Source organism: Nelusetta ayraudi, unplaced genomic scaffold (genome assembly GCF_046127955.1).
Source record: "Nelusetta ayraudi isolate G7.1 ecotype Tasmania unplaced genomic scaffold, CSIRO-AGI_Nayr_v1 ptg000042l, whole genome shotgun sequence".
Lineage (NCBI taxonomy): Eukaryota > Metazoa > Chordata > Actinopteri > Tetraodontiformes > Monacanthidae > Nelusetta > Nelusetta ayraudi.
The window spans coordinates 19,276,286-19,292,500 of NW_027466092.1; the positions used below are offsets into that span (position 1 = coordinate 19,276,286).

Consider the following 16,215-nt stretch of genomic DNA (forward strand, 5'->3'; position numbering starts at 1 on the left):
GTTACTTCAGAATTTTCTTAAAATGAATAGTGGGATGGACTGACCATGGAAGTGGTACGATGGACTGACTGAAAATTTCATTTGAAACCAAGTATAGAATTTTTTTAATTCAGTGAATGCAATGCGCTTCCGTGATAAGGCGATTCTTTTAAGGCGACGTTTTAGTGTTCATCAAGAACCAGGCGTTGTTGTGGGTTTGACAGCTGCTTTATTGTAGCTCCGAACTTGATTAACACAACAATCCGAACCGGAGACAAGACATGTTCCTCACTCAACTTCCTCTAGAACTCCCATCATATATATATATACATATATATATATATATATATATATATATATATATATATATATATATATATATATATATATATATATATACATATATATATATATATATATATATATATATATATATACATACATATACATACATATATATACATACATATATATATATATATATACATATATATATACATATATATATATATATATATATACATATATATATATATATATATATATATATATATATATGTATATATATATATATATATATATGTGTATATATATATATATGTGTATATATGTGTATATATATATATATATATATATATATATATATATACACATATATACACATATATATATATATATACATATAATAAGCGCGTTTACAAAGCACCACGCTAATCTTATGTTTACAGTTAAAAGTTCCCTTTGTCTGTGCAGCACTGATCCCCCCCCACTCCCCGGTCTGTTATAAAGGAGGTTGCATGATCAGCACAACTGCAGTTGTTTGGGGGACAGGATGCAGCTAACACCTTTCTGCCTGACACTGTGTGAGTACAGGAAACTAGAAGCAATGTGTGTGTGTGTCTGTGTCTGTGTCTGTGTGTTTGCCAGTATTTCCTCTTGTCCATCATTTTTATGTTTTGCACTCACTGTATTCATTCATTTAATTTACCCCTTTAAATCTTTTACCGTCTCATAGTCACTTCACATTTGTTTTAATTCTGCTAAATGTGCCTATAGAACCAGTTGTCTTTATGTCCTTGCTTACATTCAAACGTGACTTTAATTTTCACCATGTTGGGCGTCACTCTCCTCTGTCCTTGGCGTGTGTTCCTTCCTAATCCTGTCGCAGCCTGTCTCCGGCTGAGCCCCGACAGGTCACAGTTCTTCAGATACGACTCCCTCTCACTGAGCTGCGAGGGTCAGAACCCCTCCACCAGCGGCTGGAAGGTCCAAAAAAAAACGTCCGAGGACCGTGTCAGACCCTGCCCCACCACCGACTCCACCTGTGTCATCAGAAATGCCTATCCGATCGACAGCGGCGTGTACTTCTGTCAGTCTGAGGGTGGCCAAACTAGCAACGCCGCCAACATCACAGTCACTGGTACGTGTACGGCAACTGGGGAAGAAGTGGACTCGTCTCGTACCTTGAGTGAATCCGACCAACCAAATTCATCCGGAGGTGGTGGTTGTGTTGCAGATCGGAGCGTGCTCCTGGAGAGCCCTGCCCTGCCCGTGTCCGAAGGCGCTGCTGTGACCCTGCGCTGCAGGAACAAGCTCCACTCATCCGGCCGCACGTTCCACTTTTACAGAGACGGAAGCAAAGTCCACAGCAGTTCCGACGGCGAGATGATGTTCCCTCACACTTCCAAGTCTGACCAAGGTCTCTACAAGTGTAGCACCGCGGGGGGCGAGGAGTCTGAGAGCAGCTGGCTGGCTGTACAAGGTGACACTTTGGAGAGAACATCCAAACAAATATTTTCCCCTCAGGCAGTGGTTCACACCTTTAATTACTGCATTTTGGAGCCTTTCTTTGTTTATTTGTATATTTAAGTCCAAACCTAATATTTCAGTTCTGCTCTAATTTTGCCTAAATCTCACGGCATCTGTCAGCTTGAGCTCTCTCAAACATATATTGATGAGGTCCAAGCTCGAAAATGCCCCCCCCAAATTTGTAGTCACAAAACAGAAAATTGGGAAAAATGAAAAGAAGTCTGGATAAATGGCTGGATTAATAAACAACAACAACAGTAGGCTACATAGGTTGTTCTTTTGCACATGCCAGCTATGGTTTGTCTGCACAGATTTGAATATCAATATTTAACGTCAGCTCATGTTGAGGAAACTACTTGTACTTGCTTTACTGCTATCTTTCTACTTAGATAATGGAGTTGCAGTTGGGATTGAAGATATAAATGTTATGAGGTTAATTAAGGGATAGAAGAGACGTACTTTATTGATCCCAAATTGGGAAAGTCTATCACAGCGAGAGGGTGTTTGTCAACTTTGGGGACATAATGTTGCTTTATCTTCACAGCTGCTCTCTCAACTTCACCTTCAGCGCCACATCCACGGCTCCCCTCGGCTTCACTCCCTGTCTTGAGGCTGTCATGTCACTTGGTGGTGGCAGCTCCTTACCTGCTGTCCACCATCCTGCTGGGATTCATATACAGAGACAGGAAGAGAGGTGGGAGTCAGCCTTCTCAAAGGCAGCAGCCATTAGGGGCTGGCTCACACTCTAGTGAGATATATATATAGATAGATGGATAGACGGATAGATGGATAGATAGATGGATAGATGGATAGATAGATAGATAGATAGATGGATGGATAGATAGATGGATAGATGGATAGATAGATAGATGGATGGATAGATAGATGGATGGATAGATAGATAGATAGATGGATAGATAGATAGATAGATAGATAGATAGATAGATAGATAGATAGATAGATAGATAGATGGTTACATCATACAGACGTGTCTCTGTCATTTGTTTTCAGGGTTTCTTTGTTTGTCAGTATTTAAACAAATCCACCAATAATAAATATGTATTTGTTTCCATTATTGCTTATTGATAAATTCATGTGTGCTTGCTTTTTTCTAACCTAAATTCTAAAATGGGGCAGGAAACAGTGACATACGGAAGTGTGGATTCGCTGTATGGTGAGTTGATTCCCCAAAGTGAAAACCAAACAGCCACAAAAGGCCCTAAGGCGTTAACAAGAGTGACCTAAATGTCAACTAACTGGAACATTAAGAAAAAATAGGTTTCTGAATAATAACAGACAAACAGTAACTCTCAGATTCAGTTTGTTATTTTATTTTTAAAAAGTACAAAAAAGCTGAAGAAAAAATAGCCTCTTTCACCAATTCACTGGATTAATTTAAAAAGAAAATGAAATAAGAAATTATAGTGGGCATTTATTTGAAAAACCTGTATGAAATGTGTTTTAACTGTGTTTGCATCTTAGCATTTGGATCAAGTCTTTGAGGAAAATATATTTTACTTGGAAACATCTCATTATCCTCCATTATCCTACCTTATACTGGCGATCACACAGACTGTCACATCCAGAAGGATGCAACTTTTCTGCTCTGCTATGGACCCATATTTGCATGGAACTGGATCATGTTGTTTGTCGCATATGAGTTGTGGCTTTCACTTATGTGATCTTTTCAATATGAACACAGACTTTGTGAAATGACCTCTAAATGAGGTTGCTCTCTGTTGTGGCTACAGAAGACACGTGCCTTGTTATGTGAGTTATTACCTAATAATAAAGCTTGTTATAAAAAGCATTCACAATTTAGATTTGGCTGGGCATGATATGAAAACATCAATAGATAAACTACACACATAAAATACACACACAGACACACTACTTGGGTGTGTTTGTTTGTCTCTATGTCACTACCATGACGCTGAGCTCAGGAAGAAGCAGGTATTGTTAAAATGGATGACAAGGATGGAAGATTTTTACAGTTTACATAAATAAATAAATAAATAAATATATACATACTGAAGGTAATATTACATTTAATCTTGATGCTTGTGCCTAATTATATACTCACTGATATAAATATGCATAATTATATAATCATTGATATGGATATGTTTAAATAAGTCAATGTAAATCAATCTAAAGATGGGCAATCTATGCTTAACATACTACAAGATTCTGTGCAGAGTAACATGATACCTAAGAGAGGACACAGGAATCCGCCCATCGTAAAACAGTGACCTTAGGTGACCCGCAGTACCAGGCCAAGAGAGGATCCAGCATCTCTCTACCGAGCATCTCAACCTCGGACCTCAGCCTGCATCTGGGAACAAAGCCAGCGGCAACATCCAATCAGGCTGGGATGCGGAGACCAGAGAGCCAATCAGAGGAGGACGTATCTAAAAAGACTGACCGGGGGACAAAGAGTCCGTCAGACTTCAGGACCTGATAGCACTTGTTGATATGAGGCTTGAACTCCACCCAGAGCTCTGTGTTACGTCCACATGGTGAACCCAGTTGGTGGACAAACATGAGACAATCAGGAAATCAAACGAGTCTCAATGAAAGTGAACAAAGGATTTATTGTTATAAATGAACACAAGGTGGGGGAGGATGGGACAGGGTGACTGTGCCTAAATAAATGAAATCAATATTACAAAAGTAGGCCTGCCTGGCTGAACTCAAAAGAAAAACAAATAAACAAGATGCCTCACTGGCTTATCTAAAAAAAGGTCTCTAAAAACGTACAAGTGTGGCACAACCAATAAGTGGGATAACAACAAATCAACTACGTGCATGCAAAGTGTATAGGGTGCCCCAACTTACCTACTCCCTCAAACCTCCCACAACGAATCAGACAAAGAAAAAGCATGTGTCTGAGCAAACAAATCAAACAGCAGGAGCAAGAGAACTGGAAGGCCGCAGACCTCCATTTTATCAGGTAGCCTCCGTGCTGATAGGCCAGCTCGAAAGATGGGAGGCCAATAGGAGGCGTGGCCTGCTCCCGCAGGCAAGCACCTGAAAGGAAAAACACAAAGGGGCGGGGGGAGGGAAGACAAAAACACACGCTGTCTGCTTGACACGTAACATCTGTATACTTTTATTCTGTATTTGCATACTAAAGATAAAATCAGCATTCTTCTCCTAAAACTCTTCATTAAAGGAACACGCGGATCGTCAGCGCAACACTAGAAAATAAGGCCATCCAACAATACATATATGTAAATCCTTATGGAGACTGTTAATAATAGCAATGGATTGGATTTACATAGCACTTTTCAAGGACCCGAAGCGCTGTACATTGAACCCATTATTCATTGACACTGGTGGTGGTAAGCTACATGTGTAGCCACAGATGCCCTGGGGCAGACTGACAGAAGCCTGGCAGCCAATCTGCACCAAACGGCCCCTCCTGCCACCACTCAAGCTTCCACTCACATTCATGCGAGGCAATGTGGGCTAAGTGTCTTGCCCAAGGACACAGAGCGGGATTTGAACCGCTAACCTTTCTGTCATTGGCCCATCCACTCTACCTCTTGAGCCACAGTCGCCCACTGTTGGACTTGGAAATCATCCAGTTGTTGGTCAGAATTCAAACGTGTGTCTTCATTATGCCCGGTTCACACTAGACGGGGAAGGGCCGCAAAGGGCCACAAAGCGCCGCAAAGCGAAGACCGCTTCCATTCGGCGCCCGTGTCAACCAATCCAGTGGTTCGCACAAGACGCAGCTTTTGAGTGTCACAAACATACGAAGGAGCGAGAGAGAAGAGGCAGAGAGAATTTATTGTGAAGTCAAGATGGAGGATGTAAAATTCATTTTGGAAGTGGAGAAGTAGAGGGAGTTGTATACATATGCTGTGTCTCAATTCAGGTTCTGCGTCCTTGAAGTGCGCATTTTGAAAGGAAGTTGCGTCATCGCACTGCGCGAAGGCTCCTCCCACTTCCCAAGGGTGCTTAGAACGCTCAAAATGCGTACTCGGAAATACGCACTCGTTTTAGCCGATTCCAAGGATGCACCGCTACTATCCTTCGCGTACTTGGGTATCCCATGATGCTTTGCTTGCATGCTGCTGCAAAGCATCGTAGGATCCTGGGAAGTCAGCTGAAATTAGCGGCATTTACTGGTAAAGACACAACATATAAATTTAAGTATTGAAGTTTCACATAAAGTATTCAGTTTTTAACGTAGGATTTTATTTATTTGATCATCCAACGGCATCGTTAGATGGCGAACCAATGGTTAGCTTGATGCTATAAAACGTCACTTCCGGGGTTGGCCAGCCGGAGGGAACGGCGGTGACGAAACGAGGAAATACGCCGAAGGCTAGACCGTCCCGAGTGGTGACCGGGGAGGCGGGGTTTGGTCCGGCCTTCTAGGCTGGGAACTCTAAGAACGCTTCCTTCAGACGGAGGACACTCGGTCTCAAGGGTGCAGAGCCTGGATTGAGACACAGCATTAGTCAACCGCTGCTGAGCAGAAGCGCCTGCTGACGGTCTCCGAGCCTCATCTGAATCAGAGTTGTGCACAGCGTTCTGCTCAATGTCCTCGTCCGAGCTGGACTCAGCGTCACTGGCACGTCTGCCCTCTGGACTGCTGCCCCCTCCTCTCCTCTGTAATTGCTGTGTAAGTCAAAATAAAATAAAATTATTTTTAGAGTAATGAAATGAATATCCTTTTATAATACATTAAATTATAGAACTGGAGTTGAATACCTTGAAATGACAAAAAACAGCGACTGCAATCCAAACCATCACAATCACAATCACAATCACATTCCACATCAGCATCCCACCCTGTTGACCTTTTTCAAAAGAAATAAGAAGAAAAATGTCATTGCCAAAGGCAACATCACCTAGAAAATACTCTTGCAAACAAAACTTGTGGTAAAAAGTGATTTGAAGAAACCATGTTTAATGTCTACGTCTTTCAGAGAGAGAATATGGAGCTCACTATCACTCATCCCTTTGCTAATAGTATGAGGTGGCAAGGCAGGACAGCAGAGGAACAACGTTAGCGATTTGTGAACTTTTTTTTTTTTTTTTACCATTGTGTGCTCCCAGTGAAACAGGATGAGGAGGCGTCGTAGAATGCGGAGGAGAGGTGACTGTTAAAGAAAAATAAGATGAATAAAAACAATTTTTCGTCTTTCAATAGGCGCAATTGGCAATACAAAAACAATTAACTACTTACCAAGGAGGGTTACAGAGCATCCATGTATGTCACGCTGTGTATGACTTTTGTTGAAACTGACAATGCATGTGTATGTTCCATTGTCAGACTGTTTCACTTCAGAGAATTTCATAGAACAGTTTCCTGAGCAAAAGGTGTTTTTAAAGAGGGAAGCTCAGGGTCTGTCGATCTTGTCTTATGATGACAAACTGTCTCTTTTCCCTTTTTCCAATGCACCGTTCTTAAAGCCTGCTGGGGCACTGCAATGCAGGGCAGGACCACCGACTTTCCAGCTTCTGCCTGCACCTGCTCACTGCAGTTCAGCCAATCTCCTGCAAAAGAAACAGATCATTTTAAACATAGCAAAACACAAACAAAGAGGTTGGTCCAAAGTCTGTTTGTATCTATATGTACTGTATATCTGTATTTATCTATCTATATCTATATTTGGATTACTTGTTTTATTTTCCTTTTCCCTCCTGTATCCAAATTTGTGCTTTCACTTTGTTGGGTTTTGTTTAGTCTGCTGTAAACATAAACCTGCCAAGGGACTACAGATAGAAACTAGCCTATGGCTTTATTCTGACATATTTACATGTGATGTTCAATAACATGTGCTTTCCCTTTTAACTAACTAACTAACTAAATAAGTAAATGTGACAACATAATGACAACTTAACCCAAATTTAAGTCTTGCATGAAAAAATTAGATATTAAGTATATTTAAAAAAAAATGAAATAACAATTATTCATTAAAAAAAAAAAAAAAATTCAGCAGCTTATAGGAAAGAAAACCTGGCAAATATTCACACTGTTGAATAATAGACTGAGTTTTTTCTCTCAACCTTTTCTTTGCTCAGGGTTAGGGCATGGCTTTGTGCTGTTCCGGTTAAGTCAGACCAACTCTTAAGTTCAGGATGTGGGTTTGAGCAGCACTCGCTGCAAATAAACAAGTGAAAAGTGAGTCTGCACTAACACACCATGGAAATTAGTTCATTGTGCATGGTGTTATGTGGTGTTACATAATGTATTATAAAAATCATCAGCATTTTTTATATTTCTAATTATTACATGTCATATTTCATGTGATGTAGTCTATTAAATTGTTCTAATCAGTTTTTTTTTAATGCATGTAAATTAAGTTGGATAGGTATGCTGAGATAGATGTAACCAGGCCTAGCTAATGCTGAGTTTTGTTTTTCTATTGTTTTTCTATCTTGAATAATCACTCTAATTTGAATTTGTTTTATTTCTATGATAGCTAAGGGGAAAAAAAACATCTTGACTTGGCAGAATCAGGGCTGTTTTGTTCTGTCAGTGTTGAACCATACTGCGGATGCTCAAATGCTAATTATACAAACACTGCCAGTCTAAAGTGTGGACACATCTTTCTTTCTCTCTTCTTTCTTCTTTTCTTTATCTCTACTACTTTTGACATTGTAGATACATACTGAAGACATTAAAGATAAGAGCAAGATATATGGAATTGTTGTTTAATTGTTAAATAATTCTAAATATACTGTATTTTATTTTAAGGGTAGCTATTTTGAAGAATCTAAAATATAAATGTGTTCCAGTTATTGCACAACTTTTTGTTTACTACATAAATCTTTGTGTGTTAGAAAATAACTGAACTGAGAAAACTACAATGTTAATAGTCATTAAAATGAAAGAAAAAACCAGTGAGGTGTATCCAAGCTTTGGACTATTTGGTTATCACACTAAAACCTTCCTTCCAAAGAACAGCCACTGATAACACTGGAGAACTGGTGGACATTGCACCAAGGCCGATTTTTGTGACTGCCTGTATCTATACTCAATTCTTAGCTGCCACACTGAGCATCCAGCCGGACAAATCCCAGTTCTTCCAGTACGATAGTATCTCTCTGACCTGTGCGGCCACAGCCAACCACAGCGGTTGGACTCTGAGAAAAATCAACTCCTCCCAGACACCGGACCCATGCCTTGCAGGCAGCTGCACAATCTTTGACGTCATGCCATCCGACACTGGGGTGTACATGTGCCAGTCTGACCAGGGCGGGTGCAGCAACACGGCCAACATCATGGTGGCAGGTACACAGTTTGTGCTTTTGTGTTTTTATATGTTTTTGTACTAAACTAATGAAGCATGGCAGTAATGTAAACTTAGAAAGAACCACTGGCAGAGCATTAGGGGGGGGCTGAGTGGGCGGTTGCCCCAGGACCCGGGACCCAATAGGGCCCATCTGCGAAGCAGCAGGCCCCTGGGTTCGCCTATACTATGTGGTTGTAAGAAAACAATAAACGGGACAGGAGACGAGGTCGCAGGTCCAACAGTATTTTTGCTTCTCTCTTTATTTTCTTCTGACAGCGAGAGAACACGTGCTGCACAACCGTTGTATGTGCCAGCTAATGTTGTTTGTAGTTCGTCTGTTGTTTCACAGGATGTTTTTATATTATGGGTTATTTGTCATACGCTGGGTTATGCATCACGTGGTGTGGGTGGGACATCGGCAGAAGCGAACATCAGCTGCTCTTCACCTGGCAGCTTTTTTGAATGAACTGAGAGGGTGAGGGAGGGGATGTCCGACTTTTGCTGACCGGCCGCTTTACTTTGCTTGGCCTTATTTTTGTTTGAACCTTCATTTTTTGTCACTCAAACACCATGCAATAAATCTACAATGGCAACTTGTCTCCGGAGCCGTGACTTCATTCATCAGCGCGTCCGGCAGGTGTTTTTTCCCCTTTACTTAGCCTCTCTGAGACTATATTTGTTTTTCTCCTGGTCCTTTGGATAGTCGCTCTACAACCGTGGTAAAACTTGACTGATTTCTGCCCTACCGCAACTCTGACGGACACACCTCCTTTCATGCAGATAACACAGATACAGTTACACCCTTCCACCCCCTCAAACACACACACACACACACACATAAACACACATAGAAAAACCTCATGTAAAAAAATAAAATTCTGGCTATACACATAATAACCAAACATTTGACAAACAAAGCACCCTGAGCATTTATAACAAAACAGCAACATACTCTTTCCACATTTTTTATGTCTCTTTTTCTTTTTTTTCTTTTTTTGTAACAATAGCAAACGTCCTCTGCATAGCCCAAAACAGAATACAATGGCGTCAAAACATGACAAAGTCCTGGAAATGTGACGGCAGCCGCACCACTCGGCCCCGGCGATTCGGTAAAACATACAGGGCCACAAACTTAGTGAAGTAGTCCTCCACAACTAAGATGTGCCTGTTTTCCCCCGAGAGGTCAACGGCAGCTCTAAGATGTCTGCAGCCACCCTCTGCAGAGGATAACGAACTTGGGACGCCCCCATAGGAGACCTCGGCCCGGGAACCTGGTTCTTGCGAGTCCGACAGGCCCTGCATTGCCCACACCACTGCTTTATGTCTCTCAGCATGAAGGGCATGAAAGTGTGCAGAGGCTGGCCCCCCATGCAACTGCTGAAGGAGCTCCGGCACATTGGCTGCGTGGAACCACCACCTGAGTTTGCTTCCCCCCCATGGGTTCCGGCAAAGCTGTGCAACACAGCAGTCCCCCGCTTACAGACAGACGGTGAAACTCAGTCCATCGCTTCCCCAAGCTGGCAGAGGAATCTCTGGGGAGTCTGTGAGGTCGCCGCACCATGGGCTGCTCCAACCAAGCCAACACAGTACTTATGTCAGGGTCTTCACGCTGTAATGACAGCAATGCAGCTCTACTGCCACAGAGTGAATAGACCGGAACTTGTTCTGTATGAGCCCGATCTGTCGACAGGGGTGGTCTGGTGTCTCCAGTGAGGACACACCGCACAGTTCGACTGAGTGGGCACCTGGTTCGACTGAGTCAGGGGGCACAGGCTGGCGGGACAGTACGTCAGCATTTTTATGGCAGGAACCGTCCTTGTCGACCATTTAAGTTAAACGGGTCCAACTCCAACACCCACCGACTTCTCCGTCCAGTAGGGTCTATCAATGGCTATGCACCTGAGGCCCAGCAGGGGACAATGGTCAGTAATGATGGAGACGGTGGGCATTCCCGCATAGTGTTTGAACTCACGCACTGCCCACACTACAGCCCACATCTCCCGGTCGAAGGTGGACGAACTCTTCTGCGTGTGTGTGAGGGCCTGGCTGGCGGAGAGGCTATCCCCCCTCTCACAGCCTTCGTCATCCTGCGCTAGCACCACACCAAGAGAGTCTTTAGAGGCGTCAGTGTGCACTTTTTTATTGTCAGTGATGGTGGATCAATATGCTAGCTTGAATGTCAATTATTACTTAGCAGTGACGTAACCAAGCCCAATTCATACTGTTTTTGTTTTCTTGAATAATCACCACACTTTGATTCCTTGTTGATCATTAAGGAAAAAAATCATCCATTGGGAAAAAGGGCTGTTCTATCAGTGTTGAAACATATTGAAGGTGCTCAAATGGTCATTATACATATGACACTATCTCCTGCCAAAGATAAGACACTGATGCGACTGGATCGGAAATTATATTTTTGGTATGCAGAGCAGTAATGTAAAGTGAGAAAGCAGCGCAACACACTTACCTGATTTGATGTCCACAGAGTGCATCGAGGAAACTGAAAAGAAACAATTTAGAAATTGGCTCTGTGGTTTTCCATCCAAACGTTCTGTTTGAGACAATTAAATTCCACTCTTCAAGCTGCCTAATAGCAAATATTAATTTATTTTCCTTTCTGTTTTAGTGTGGAAGGGTTAAGTTGCGGCAACTGGACTAGTTCTTGCGATCTTGAACACGTTGCCCCTCCCTTCTGAATTGCTTCTTCAGTTCTGAGAAAAGGTCATAGAGAGTCTCAAGCCTTTAGCCCAGGGGTGTCAAACATACGGCCTGCGGGCCGGATCAGGCCGCGAGACCGCGAGACCATTTTGAAAAAATATAAAAACTGCAATTTATCAGTGAAAGAAAGTGCTGTTCTAAATGTGTCCACTTGGTGTCGCAATATCGTTTCTGTTTCGCAAACAAACTCAATACAGGGGCTGAGCAAATCCCCACAAGTACAGCCACTCACGCCTCCTATTGGCTGCCCTCATTGCCTCACGATGTCTCTGTGGAAACAGACAAAGCTGATGCAGAGCAGTGTTGCCAACTTGGCGACTTTCTCCCCCCAAAAAGTCGCTATTCTCCCCATTTTCTTTGTGAAAAACAACTAGCGACAACTCGACAAGCGATTTTTCCTGGTGTTGTTACGTTGCGATCAAGTGCAAATGATCAATTATGCAAATTAGTTATTAGTAGTTAGTTGCTGTTATTTTGACGTTATCATTACCATACCATGATTTTACCGGTTCGGCCCACTTGGGAATAGATTTTCCTCTATGTGGCCCATGAACCAAAATGAGTTTGACACCCCTGCTTTAGCCCCACCTGCACCTCCTGGTGGTAATATATTTGATTTGATTTGATTTGATTTGATTTGATTTGAAAGGCAGAACTGGCCAAATACGTAAGCTTTTGATGCATCAGTTAGAGGCTGAATTAAAACATGTGACAATTCCACCAAGTATTTTTGTGGTTGACTTTTGGCTGGTTTACTTTTCCAGGTGAAGGGGAATGCTATGAATGAACTCTGATCTCTGTATTGGCAATTGGAAACCAAATCAGACCTCTGGCTCTCTCCGGTTTTCTGTGTCTTTCAGCTGACTCAGTGATCCTTGAGATGTCTTCACTTCCTGTTACAGCAGGAGACACAGTTACTCTCCGCTGTGTCTACCTGGAAAACCATTCTGCCACTCCCTCAACAGCATTTGAGGCCATGTTCTACAAAGATGATGTTTTCATTGGCACGGAGCCAACCGGGGAGAGAATCCTGAGGAGTGTGTCCAAGTTGGACGCAGGCTTCTACGGCTGTGAGCACCCAAAGGCAGGGAAGTCACCTGTGAGCTGGTTGACTGTTAGAGGTAATGCATGAAACTGAGAGTTTTGCATGTTTCCAGTCTAACCCGTTTGATGGTTGTCTCTAGCTGGGCCATTGTCCACCAGTCGCCCTCCTGTGGTCATCATGTCCCTGCCAAGGCTGGTCTGCACTGTACTGCTGGTGGCTCTCTTCAGTATCATATCCATACTGTGTGTCTATGTGCACTGCAAGTGGAACAAAGGTAAGAGAGCTTCACAAGACCCTCCCAAAAACTAACACACTGACTTTTAACTCTCTGGTCTTTTGTTGGCTTGGTGCACTAGTTGCCAGTGACTGCCACTTTACTGTAAAATGGGCGTGTGCTAAAGAGACAAGCTGAAGCAAAAGAACACGGAGGGCGGTCATGGAGAGGAGATCTGGGTGGTTTGGGTTGGGGATTAGGGTTAGGATTAGGGTAGGGTTGGGATGGGTAAACCAGGGATTAGATTTAAAAATTGGATGCCGATTAAAATTATAGATAGATAGATAGATGTGTGTGTGTGTGTGTGTGTGTGTGTGTGTGTGTGTGTGTGTGTGTGTGTGTGTGTGTGTGTGTGTTTAAGTAGGATAACAGACCCCTCGCTGTTTGTTTGATCTTTAACAGCCCAGCGGAAAGCAAGGAGTGGCACGATATAAGGAAGTAGAAAACGCAAATGAAGACAAGACAATGTGCTTTGTGCTTTGTACCTGTAAGCCTGTAAGCAGAACCTGTGAGCTTTTACACAGCACCTAACTTGTAGTAGAAACTTTGGTAGAAATCACTGTCAGCCAAGCGTGTCACATTTAAACATTTATTCATGTCTTGCTTCTATTTTGATGTCTTTAAAAGTGTTGCTTTTCATTAAATTTAAGTTATTTTTATGTTCATGAAGAAAATACATTTAAAAGTATTGATTGTTTTGTGTGTACCACCCTCTTTCTTTCCCAAAAGTAATCCAATCTGAAAACTAAATTTTTGCTATAAAATTACAAAACATTGTTTGGTGTTGTTTCATTTTATTTTTGTTTTTTTTTCCCTTCCTTCTCTGCCTTTACAACATGTGCAACCTATAGGGTTTATATGCAGGACCTACCTGGTAGTAACTTTTGGAAGAGCAGTAGTAGCAGTAGAACGACGGCAAAAATCCAAAACAGCACATTCTTCCTCGGACAGCAGGCTCTCAATTCATTGGCTCTCCAAGTCAATGAATTCTGTAATAGTTTCATCAATGTCCACCAATGTTGAATGTGAAATGTTGTTTTTTTTTTTAAGTTGTTACAATCTGTACTCGGCAACCTCCATCATAGCCACATTTTTTTCTGGGAAAAAAAGAATATCTGGATAATGCTGCAATAACAATGTGAAACATAATATAAACACAGCAGATTTTTGATTTTAACAAGTGAGATTGTATCTACAAGTACCGCACACAACACTGCAGAATGACACACGCACTCTTTTATCTGTCACAGCTGGGACAATGAAGAACGAAAACAGAACAAAACAAAAAACAGAACAACAATACATTTGAGTAGCGGACTAAAAAGGTTGGTTTGGAACAAGCATATAGTGACCCATTCCCCATTATCATGGAAGCCTTGACTCTGCAAAGGCTCCAGGCAGCCTTGTGAACTGAGTCCATTAGAAGATGTAGTGAAAAAAACAAACAGGCTGATGGTGGATTTTGATCCTGTGACCTCTGTGTTGGGAGTGACAGTCGCCTCTCACAAGACAGTCTTCATCACTGAAGACTGTTTTCAGTGATGAAGATGGATGAAGTGTCTGAAGAAAGCAGAATGGTTCATGTTATCTTGGTCCTGGATCTGATCCTAGTCCTGTTCTGGAACACACTCCAGCTCTGTCAGCTGCAGGTCTGCAGTGGCTGGATTTACAGACAGTTGATTTTGTTTAGTGACTCCTTGTAGGGGTTTAACTTTTATTGCTATTTAATTTTTGACATCAGAGTACAACTGGCACAGGCAGTGATGCTGTTGGTACTGGTGCCAATAGATCAGTGGAATGTTGTTTCACAATTGGGTGATTACTTCTTGATCACTTCCGAAAAAAAGAATCAAACTTGCTGCTTTTGAAAATCTCATGTTTATTGATGGGTAACCACATGCCCCGCCCAACATAATCACCATCTCTTATAAAAAGTTTTCTTTTATATACATTATCTCTGTATTTACAGTTTCTACACCATGAATCTCATCTTCTTCGCAGTGATCAAATACAACCAGGTGTTGCCTCTGCTTATTGGCGGGACGCATTGCTTGGCAACAGCTTCCAGCGTCTTCTGATATCAGGTTTTCATTTCTTGAGCGCTCACGAGAGAGGAAGTAAAGCGATGACAACTGGAGAGGAAAAGGCTGACCAGAAAAAAAATAGAAATTGTGCAAAATGTCTTAATTGTTGATAGTCATGCTGCAACGATTGTTGATGTGAAGATTCAGACAGCACTCCACACTGTCAGTCTGAGGAACCTTTGCCACCTCATCTGATTGATAATAATTTCACAACAAGGAGCAGAAGTCTGAGAACATGGCCAAAAAGGGGCAACCTGGTTCACGAGTCAGCTTTCCATCCAACACACCTTTTAACAACACTTTACTCAGGGAGACACGTTTCCCATGTCGGCAGATTAGATTTAACCGGTAACAGCCTGGTGTGCAGTAAATTAGATAGTTTTTTAATTATATAAGGAAGTTTTATCAGCAACAGAATGGATTTTGAGACGTCACTTGTTACATATAGTCATATATATGTCATATATATGTCATATAGTGCGGAAGGTCAGAAACACCTCGAGCAGCTCGCAGGCCATCGAGAACAGTGATGTGACTGATGGCCGTCACTTTTCTCGACCAACAACGCCAGCTTCACATTTCCGCCTGTCTGCCGCTCCACAGTCCACTGACTGCTCGTGAACTTCACAATTTGGACGCTCAGGGGCAACTTTAAGAGCGAGCTCCTCATTGGTAGAGCAGCGCGAGTCAAGCCACTGCCCGCCGGCCCATTAGTCTGCATCAGAAACATTCAGCCATCAAGACCATTTCCTCAACAACACTTATCTTTACATTCAACACACAGACGGTGGTCCAGGCTGGTCCAGACTGGGCCAGCCTTGGACCAGCCTGGACCAACCTTGGACCAACCTTGGACCAGCCTGGACCAGCCTTGGACCAGCTTGGACCAGCCTGGACCAGCCTTGGACCAGCCTGGACCAGCCTGGACCAGCCTTGGACCAGCTTGGACCAGCCTGGACCAACCTTGGACTGGCCTGGACCAGCCTGGTCCAGCCTGGACCAACCTTGGACCAACCTTGGACCAGCCTGGACCAGCCTGGACCAGCCTGG

At 42.5% G+C, this 16,215-nt stretch overlaps 2 protein-coding genes across 4 annotated transcripts in view; one reads left to right on the plus strand and one right to left on the minus strand.

The window, feature by feature from the left end:
• The first annotated feature begins 872 nt into the window (after positions 1 to 872).
• LOC142894317 (basement membrane-specific heparan sulfate proteoglycan core protein-like) lies at positions 873 to 13,335 on the plus strand. Its single transcript, XM_076035582.1, has 6 exons — positions 873 to 1,399; positions 1,496 to 1,741; positions 2,333 to 2,551; positions 8,669 to 9,043; positions 12,623 to 12,883; positions 12,947 to 13,335. The coding sequence occupies exons 1-6, from the start codon at positions 1,090 to 1,092 to the stop codon at positions 13,114 to 13,116; spliced, it is 1,581 nt and encodes a 526-aa protein (XP_075891697.1). The 5' UTR covers positions 873 to 1,089; the 3' UTR covers positions 13,117 to 13,335.
• A 1,605-nt stretch (positions 13,336 to 14,940) lies between these two features.
• Positions 14,941 to 16,215, minus strand: part of LOC142894141 (F-box/WD repeat-containing protein 7-like) — a 17,858-nt gene continuing 16,583 nt past the window's right edge. For all 3 annotated transcript variants that reach the window (XM_076035322.1, XM_076035321.1, XM_076035323.1), the window contains one exon: positions 14,941 to 16,215. This exon is cut by the window's right edge and continues 146 nt beyond it. The gene's annotated coding sequence lies outside the window, so the exon portion shown is untranslated.